Source organism: Salmo salar, chromosome 19 (assembly GCF_965601325.2).
Source record: "Salmo salar chromosome 19, fSalSal1, whole genome shotgun sequence".
NCBI lineage: Eukaryota > Metazoa > Chordata > Actinopteri > Salmoniformes > Salmonidae > Salmo > Salmo salar.
The window spans coordinates 44,463,786-44,472,841 of NC_138309.1; the positions used below are offsets into that span (position 1 = coordinate 44,463,786).

Genomic DNA, 9,056 nt, shown 5'->3' on the forward strand with positions numbered 1-9,056 from the left:
CGCGGATGGATTAACAAGAAGTTAAGCTTTTAAACGATGTATAACACTTGTATTTTCATGAATGTTTAATATTACACATTTTGTATTTTGAATTTCGCGCTCTGCAATTTCACCAGATGTTGTCGAGGTGGGGCGCTAGCAGCACGCCTATCCCAAAGAGGTTTTAAGAGGCCCAGCCCGAACCATGAAAAACAGCCCCAGACCATTATTCCTCCTCCACCAAACTTTACAGTTGGCACTATCCAGACAATTTTTACGCGCCTACCACTTCTCGGCTGAGCCGTTGTTGTTTCTAGACTTTCCACTTCACAATAACAGCACTTACATTTGACCGGGGCAGCTCTAACATGGCAGAAATCTCACGAACTGACTTGTTGGAAAGGTGGCATCCTATGACAGTGTCCCATTAAAAGTCACTGAGCTCTTCAGTAAGGCCATTCTACTACCAATGTTTGAAGGGGTGTCCACATACTTTTGTATATATAGCGTATACACTTCATTTTGAGTTTTAAAAAGTTACATTGTCTAAGCAAATTACACAGGAAACAGACGACACATGGAACGTATGTTTTCTCCCCAGTGAGAGAGAGAGACTAAAGTGCATGTGTCATTTTGTGAACGTCAGTTCCCCTCAGACACAATTAATCTATCCCTGAGCGCTCTCCCTTGGCCCAGGAAGGGCTGTCAGGATTATCCTAAATTAAGACATGATTAATTGATTGTCAGAGAGACGTCACTGAATTTGAAAAGAGCAGCAGGGCAAAATGTTTTGCTGCTTTTCAATGACATAATGGCATGATGCCACTAATACACTACTAGACTATGGTGACTTTAATACTGACATGATGCCATTGAATAGACTACTAGACTATGCTGACTTCAAAAGTGGAACTGACAGCATTTTAGCAACATGAAATGTTATTAAAATCTGTTCAAATATACCCCCAGGAAGACTATGGCACCCTTTTTAAAATTAATTTTTTACATTTTCTGACAAGCGAGCACTTAGATATGGTCATTTTCATGTTTTCATAAATTCATATAATATTTGGGAATTACATATAGTAAGGCATTTGGGAAAACTGTATAGCAATATAGAGTTGGGAAAGCAGCTGTGCGTTTGGACAATTAATAGACACTGCAGTAAATAAAACCTAATAAAAACCACTGTCTTGTCCAGGACCGAGTCTACGCAGACCGGTGCGCCATAGCCAATCTATATAGCCATAACCTATATGCAAATTAGACATTTGCCAAATGTGCCTGCCGTCATACACTTTCAACTGGACTGTGTTTTTACAGGAAGTAGAGCATGCCGTCATACACTTTCAACTGGACTGTGTTTTTACAGGAAGTAGGGCCTGCCGTCATACACTTTCAACTGGACTGTGTTTTTACAGGAAGTAGGGCCTGCCGTCATACACTTTCAACTGGACTGTGTTTTTACAGGAAGTAGGGCCTGCCGTCATACACTTTGAACTGGACTGTGTTTTTACAGGACGTGGGGCCTGCCGTCATACACTTTCAACTGGACTGTGTTTTTACAGGAAGTAGGGCATGCTGTCATACACTTTCAACTGGACTGTGTTTTTACAGGAAGTAGGGCCTGCCGTCATACACTTTCAACTGGACTGTGTTTTTACAGGAAGTAGGGCCTGTCGTCATACACTTTCAACTGGACTGTGTTTTTACAGGAAGTAGCAACAGCGTGACTTTAGATCACATTTCACCAAAAGCCACAAATATACACCTGGAAGGATTTCTGGAAATATGTAAACACCACGGGAGTCCTCTTACATTTGGGAACTTCACAATCCTACTGATCAAATAACCTTGAAAAGGTAGGCTCTCTCTCCCTCAGTTGCCTACGCAAATCAACAAGACCAACAACTAATGCTAGCCAAAGAGATATGAGCTTAAATCTAGATAGATATGCCCTCTCAAACTTTTCAGCTAGTTGGTCTAAAAAATTGCACTGATAAACAATAGAGAATAGTAACCTGCTCGCTCTTCTGCAGCTTGCTTGCATGCTTGTCCCAACCCACGGTTTGAAAACTGAATTGGAACTTGCCTGACAGCCCGTCCATTTGATCAATGCCAAATACATTTGATTGACAACGAAGAGATATGCTAACTGTGGATAACAGTTGTTCAAGGTCAGAATAGCTAGCTAGCAAAGCAATTCACATTCCTTGCTAGCTAACGAAATGACACCTGCAGCATCTCTTGCTGTAGCCAACAAAAAATACATGAGGGGAAAAAGTCGGTCATTCACCCACTCCTCCAATGACATGACATCTTCCCAGACAGCTAGCTAAGGTTAGACTTTGTGTTTTTATCTTTCTAAATAAATAGCTAGTTACATAAATAGTTACACTAGCCCAGGGGTGTCAAACTCAATCAGCGTATGTGTTGAAAAAACAACAAATTCGTTGGCCAGATATAGCCTATTTGTTGTTGTTTTTTAAACGTGCAACTGTGACCCAAACTGACCATTGTTTTATTAGTAAAAAATAGGGTCCTTTATAATGTCAACTTTTATACATAAGATGCTGTATATAGCATTTTAACATGTTAAAACAAAAGAACAGATAAATAATATTTATCCAGCCTTTGCTGCTGTGCTTGCATATGTGCATAATATGCTGCGACCCTAATCAAAAAGTATTTATTAACTCCAAGTAACAAAATCGTAGCTATAGGTTGGTGTAACATTTAAAAATAAACTATTTATTTGGCACTGATCACTGGTGCAGTTGAATGCAGCATCGCTGTATGGTGCACTCTAAATGTAGTTGAGTAGCCTACCTAGGCTACTGCTCAAATGTTACTGTAATAGGCCTACATGTTTCTATTTTGCATTGTGTTTTGTTGCAGATTTAGTTGTTTGGTTATTCATTGTCAAACTGCTAAACTGAAGCCTAGACTGCAACATTTGAGTAGCCTAGCTAGGATTGTGGCATGTGTCTGTACACTTTCCTCCACTGTATGCTGTAAACTGAACACAGGAAAGCAGCGCAATTGAAGTTGAATTCACCTATGCAAGCGCATCAGGTTGTAATTTCATAAAGTAGATGACATAACTGTTGACTCATTTATATTCGCTTGTGTGTCCTATTCGGCCCACGGGAGTTGTGTTTGACATATGTGCGCTAGCCTATTAATCCACGTTATGATTGACTTGTGATCACTGTCCTTGCTAGTTTGATTGTATTGACATTCCCAGTTTTAGAGTGCGTTTGTAATTTCGCTCTGGCTCTACTATGATTTCAGAACACTCGTCTGAGTGTGCCAGAGCGCCAAATAATTGATGAATTTACGAACGCTCAACAACCCGTTGAATATGGCCTGTGTCAGTAAACCTCGTCAAAAAAAGCGTCATTAAGCGTCATTAAATTGTTGCCAGCAGCACAGTTATACCCTGACTACACCGCTCGTGTCTCCAAATTAATACAATTGGTTCAGAGTTTGTTTTGATATTTTAACCTGCATGTCGTGATCGCGTTTGGTGTAGCGGGACAAAATAAATGTATGCACGATGGCGCATGCGCGCAGCCGGTTTGGGTTCCGTGTCGTGCGCCATTGTGCATAAATGTATTTTGTCCCCCTACACCAAACTCGATCCCGACACGCAGGTTAAAATATCAAAACAAACTCTGAACCAATTACATTAATTTGGGAACAGGTAGAAAAGCATTAAACCTTTATGGTAATTTTGCTAGTTAGCTTACACTTGCTAGCTAATTTGTCCTGGGGTATAAACATTGAGTTGTTATTTTACCTGAAATGTACAAGGTCCTCTAGTCTGACAATTAATCTACACATAAAATGGTCAACCAAATCGTTTCTAGTCATCTTTCCTCCTTCCAGGCTTTTTCATCTTTGAACTTATATGGTGATTGGCATCTAAACTTTCATAGTATTCCTACACCGACTGGCAACACAGTTCGTCTTTCAATCACCCACATGGGTATAACCAATGAGGAGATGGCACGTGGGTACCTGCTTCTATAAACCAATGAGGAGATGGGGGAGGCAGGACTTGCAGCGCGATCTGCGTCAGAAATAGAAAGGAGTTCTGCGAGCAGTGTGGGTGCAATAATTGAATAACATAGATTTCTGAATGTATTTTGCAACGTGAGCGCACGCGAGCGGTGTGGTCAGCCTATTACAGTCACCAACGCTCTGGGTAACATGAAAACAGCTTAACCAGCTCAGCTAGGGCGACAAAAATGGTCAGAGTGAGGTGTTCTCTCATTTATGTCTGGAAGTAGCTAGCAAGCTAGCCAACTTTAGCCAGTTAGCGTGGGTGCTTGACTGCCTTTGTGAGGTTGGATCGCTTGAATCAACCTTACTATTAGGGAATTATATTAATTACTCATTGAACTGCATCCATCTATTCTGCCAACAATGCATAACAGTACATCATCGGATTTAGAGTCTATTATAACCTATTTTTAAAACCTCTCCACTACCACTGCATTGGTTGACATGACTGACCAGTGGCTCAATGCTATGGATAATGGACAGTTTGTGGGTGTACTATTTTTAGATTTCAGTGCAGCATTTGATTTATTGGATCATGAAATAATTTTGATAAAATGAATGCATTATGGTTTTAAGGAGGTAGCATTGAATTGGGTACAGTCATATCTAACTGACAGGAAACAGTCCACCCACCTAAATCAATGGTTCCTTTTCTTCCCCTCATGTGTTAAACTGTGGAATACCGCAGGGCAGCTGCTTTGGGCCACTTCTTTATTTAATATATACCAACGACCTTCCCTATGCCTTAGCTGAAACTCAAGCTACTATATTTGCAGATGATACTACAATTTATGCAGCAAGACAATTGGTTTAACAGGTACAGCAAGCTTTACAAGGAGATTTGGAGAATATCAGGGAGTGGGTTTGCCAGAACAAACTTGTTTTAAACACCAAGAAAACCAAAGTTATGTTGGTCTGTTCCACTAGGAAAAGGCCAAAACGGCATGGGATACAATTAAGTATGGGAGGAGTACAAATTGAAGAAGTGGCAGAAACCAAACTATTGGGAGTGCAGCTAGACAACTGCTTATCATGGTCGTCTCAAATAACTCATCTATGTAAAAAAAAAATATTAAAACAGCATGCATAATCAGAAGGATTGCTAAATATTTACCAGGAAAAATTCTTAAGCAAATAACAAGCATTAATTGAGAGTCAGGTGAACTACTGTTCTGTGGTCTGGGGAAATGCATCATCAAGTGAAGTTAGGAGGCTGCAGATTGCACAGAACAAAGCGGCAAGGATTGTTTTAAGGTGGAGATATGGATCTTCTGTTGCTGTCATGCGCAATGTTCTTGGTTGGTCATCAATCGACAAGATAATTGAAAAAAACATGCTTATTTTATTTCATAATATACATCATTCAAAACGGCCGAGTTCTATTCACAACGGTTAGCTTTTGGGAAGAGACAGACATTCCGTAAATACTAGGAATAGATTGTCCACCATCTATGTGTTATCCAGACAGAAAAGAGAAATAGGCAAAAGAGCATTTCAATTTAGAGCAATAAAGAAATGGAATAAATGAACTGAGCTAACCAGAAACCTTTCAATATATACATTTAAACATTATTTTAAAACGATTTAAATATAATACACAGAAATGTTGTGGGATTACAGTAGATGAAGAATCAATATTTTTTAGATTGAGTATTTATTGGTTCATTATGTTAGTATATTATGTATTGTAACGACCCTGAGTTTATAAGCGCGGAAATCGACTCTGCCGCTTGAGCATGCTTTTGCGGCACAGTCGATAGCGCGCCGGACTTCGGGCTTGAAGGTCGAGGGTTCGAGACCTGCTCCCTGCCTGCTGTTTCATTACATTGGTGTCAGAAGTGGGATCCCACTGTTCGCTGCTCTGGCACCCCAATGGTGGAACAAGCTCCATCACGACGCCAGGACAGCGGAGTCAATCACCACCTTCCGGAGACACCTGAAACCCCACCTCTTTAAGGAATACCTAGGATAGGATAAAGTAATCCTTCTAACCCCCCCCCCTTAAAATATTTAGATGCACTATTGTAAAGTGGTTGTTCCACTGGATATCATAAGGTGAATGCACCAATTTGTAAGTCGCTCTGGATAAGAGCGTCTGCTAAATGACTTAAATGTAATGTAGTTGCTATGCAAAAGGATTGGTCGTGCGTTCTAAACGAAATGGTTGCTATGCAAGAGGTTTGGTCGTACCTTCTAAACGAAATGGTTGCTATGCAAAAGGTTTGGTCGTACCTTCTAAACGAAATGGTTGCTATGCAAAAGGTTTGGTCGTACCTTCTAAACGAAATGGTTGCTATGCAAAATGATTGGTCGTACGTTCTAAACGAAATGGTTGCTATGCAAAAGGATTGGATGTACGTTCTAAACGAAATAGTTGCTATGCAGGCTGGATAACGTTCTTGTCACCTCCTAGCTAGCTAGCCAACTTCAGCTAACTCAGTCACGTCAAACATTGAACCTGTAACGACAGTACACTAGCTGCATTTTCGTTTGTTTGAGATTTTTTATTTTTATTTTTGGGGGCCATTTACTTTGATATGTCCATAATAATGACCTTGATCAGTTGATGCGTGATTTCGCCTGGCTCCGAAAAAAAGTTGTCTCTTCTCGTCTGGGCACCGTTCACTCTCTATGTATTGCACAGAGATCAAATTCTAAAGTAAAACATTGTTTCCGAGGTTGGACAGACAGACAACTTTATATTAACCCCCGCTGCACCAAACTAAACGCTAGGCTGGACGCAACGTGAAATAATATGCGACTTTAGATCAATACAAGCGATGATTGAGACAGCAACATGAACATGATATTCTGATGGTGACACAGTGATCATTTTCTGATTGAACTATTAGCAGGCATAGTGTGTGCATGTGATGGCCAATATAGCACGGTTTGGAAAGCTGTTTGTACAATCAGCATCCAGGGTCCAAACAAGCAGTTTAAGAACAATCAAGTGTAACTGTAGTCCTACTGTAGGTGTGATGTCCGTCAGAGAAAAACGCACCTAAATAGGCGGCTGTCGTGTAAGGCTAGTCAAGGGAAATCTTGATAGGTCTACTATACACACAGGCGTATATAAGTTATTTCGCGTATAGGTTTAACTTTGTATGTAAGTTCAACATAACAATGGGGCCTATCTACGAGCCATAGCCGCGCAAGGAATGAACGCGCAATGCATAGACAGAGTCTGGACTTTAGTTTCTGGAGAAACGGGTCAACAGTGGTGCTGCTTCTTTCGCGCCACCAGCTCCGTACACCAATTTTACCACAACAATGGACCAGGGATTTCATTCCGGTACTCTCCTCGTAAAGTGTAGGCCTGTGTTTAGTCCTCATCGTTCACTAGGCTAGCTACATGTTGGGGTATTCTACTGTTCCCTGCTGTTAAATCCACACCCATGTCTCGGATGTTATAACTGATCAGCTATCAATCTGTTGCCATTCCGAAAGTTGGATCGGCTATTTTCAAGTTGTTATAAATGTAAGTGATCATAATAAGAAATGTGTATTAATTTTGTAGGCTATTTGTTGTTTTGCTTTTTTATCTCTGTTTTGCTTCTCGTAGTGTATTGATGTGTATACATTTTGTAATTGCAGGGTTAATCTGTAAAAGAGACATAGGTCTCTCAACATGACTCCCTGTGAAAATTAAGGTTAAATAAATAATATATATATATATATATATATATATATATATATATATATATATATATATATATTGATATTTATATATAATCGAGCATTAATGTGTAGCCTAATTGTGATCACGACAAAGTCCAATACTAGAGCCACAAAATCCCGCGTTCAAATCGTGCATAATAAAACATGCGTAAATGTGGGGAAAACCAACACATTTACTTGGCTCCATTCAGAATTGATGGACCTGATCCCATTGATAAAGATGGAATTCAACAGTTTGACTGTTGCAAAGAAAAAGTACTTACTTGAGCCCAGAAAACAGTCCGTTATCCTTCGAAAACAGCTTGTCGAAGACGGACCATCTTCCATGTCTGCCTGTGAGAGAGCAGAGCGCAAGGAGGGACAAGCTACGGAGAGAAACCTGGGTGCTGTGCTTCTCTGCTCAAACTGCCGCTGTTTGCTACCGGAACTGGAAAGGTTGATCCAGAGTGCCTGGAGGTTATAGGTCCTAGGTCCTACAATAGCCCGAGCCAACCGAGCTGGGGGGGGGCAGAGGTCGTGAGCAGTGCGTGATCCGTGATGAGCACGGTAGCCTACTGTACACGGTAGAGGCGAGAGCAGCGGCGGTACAGGGTCTGCCCACTCCCTTGCCTTACGAGGTGTAGCTAAACGTCGGTTGGACCGCCTCCTCTACTCGCCGTGGCAGCAGTTAAACCGTGAATGTGCATGAGGAAGAGAAAGAGAGGAGGGAGACGGCGACGGAACGGAGGGAGGCACGGACTGGTAGGAGGGACAAATAGGACTGTACTCTGCCCTACAAAGGCAAAATGCAGTAACTATACCGTAGCCTAGTAGAGGGCATAAACTGAAAAGTGTAGAGTATTGGCGGCGCTGGAGATGAATGCTGACTACTCCTGTCTCCCCACCCTTGTGGAAAAACCACATGATTTCACATGTGACATTTCCACATGTTTTGCACATGTGAAATCAAGTTGCTGTCATCTAAGAGGTTGTGAGTTCAAATCCCAGGTGTGGTTGCGTCCCAGGTATGCTAACCAATGTTGAGGTCAATTATGTTTAAGTTCCAGTCAATTCTGAAAGTAAACCCAATTTTAATTTTCACGAGATTTCACAGGCGATGCCTGCAAACAAAAATGAGTCTTTATGATAGACACACTGTGCTTTAAATATACAGTGTTTTCAACTCACATATTTGGCACACTTTGACATACATTGTATATACCATTATTATTATTCACCATGTCATTCATTACCTGGGATCTGAACTAATAACCTGTTGGTTCACAGCGTTCCAATCTTCCTGCTACGCCACAATGTCTGTTGTCGGTAACTGATTTCACCTGTATTCC

General features: G+C 41.0%; 1 protein-coding gene across 3 annotated transcripts in view; it reads right to left on the reverse strand.

The window, feature by feature from the left end:
* pde10a (phosphodiesterase 10A) overlaps positions 1-8,471 on the reverse strand; it is a 158,775-nt gene extending 150,304 nt beyond the window's left edge. For all 3 annotated transcript variants that reach the window (XM_045702323.2, XM_045702325.2, XM_045702322.2), the window contains exon 1: positions 7,992-8,471. In XM_045702323.2, coding sequence (XP_045558279.2) covers positions 7,992-8,055 — 64 coding nt within the window. In that variant the 5' untranslated portion in view covers positions 8,056-8,471. The remainder of the gene's footprint in view (positions 1-7,991) is intronic.
* Between the last annotated feature and the right edge of the window lie 585 nt (positions 8,472-9,056).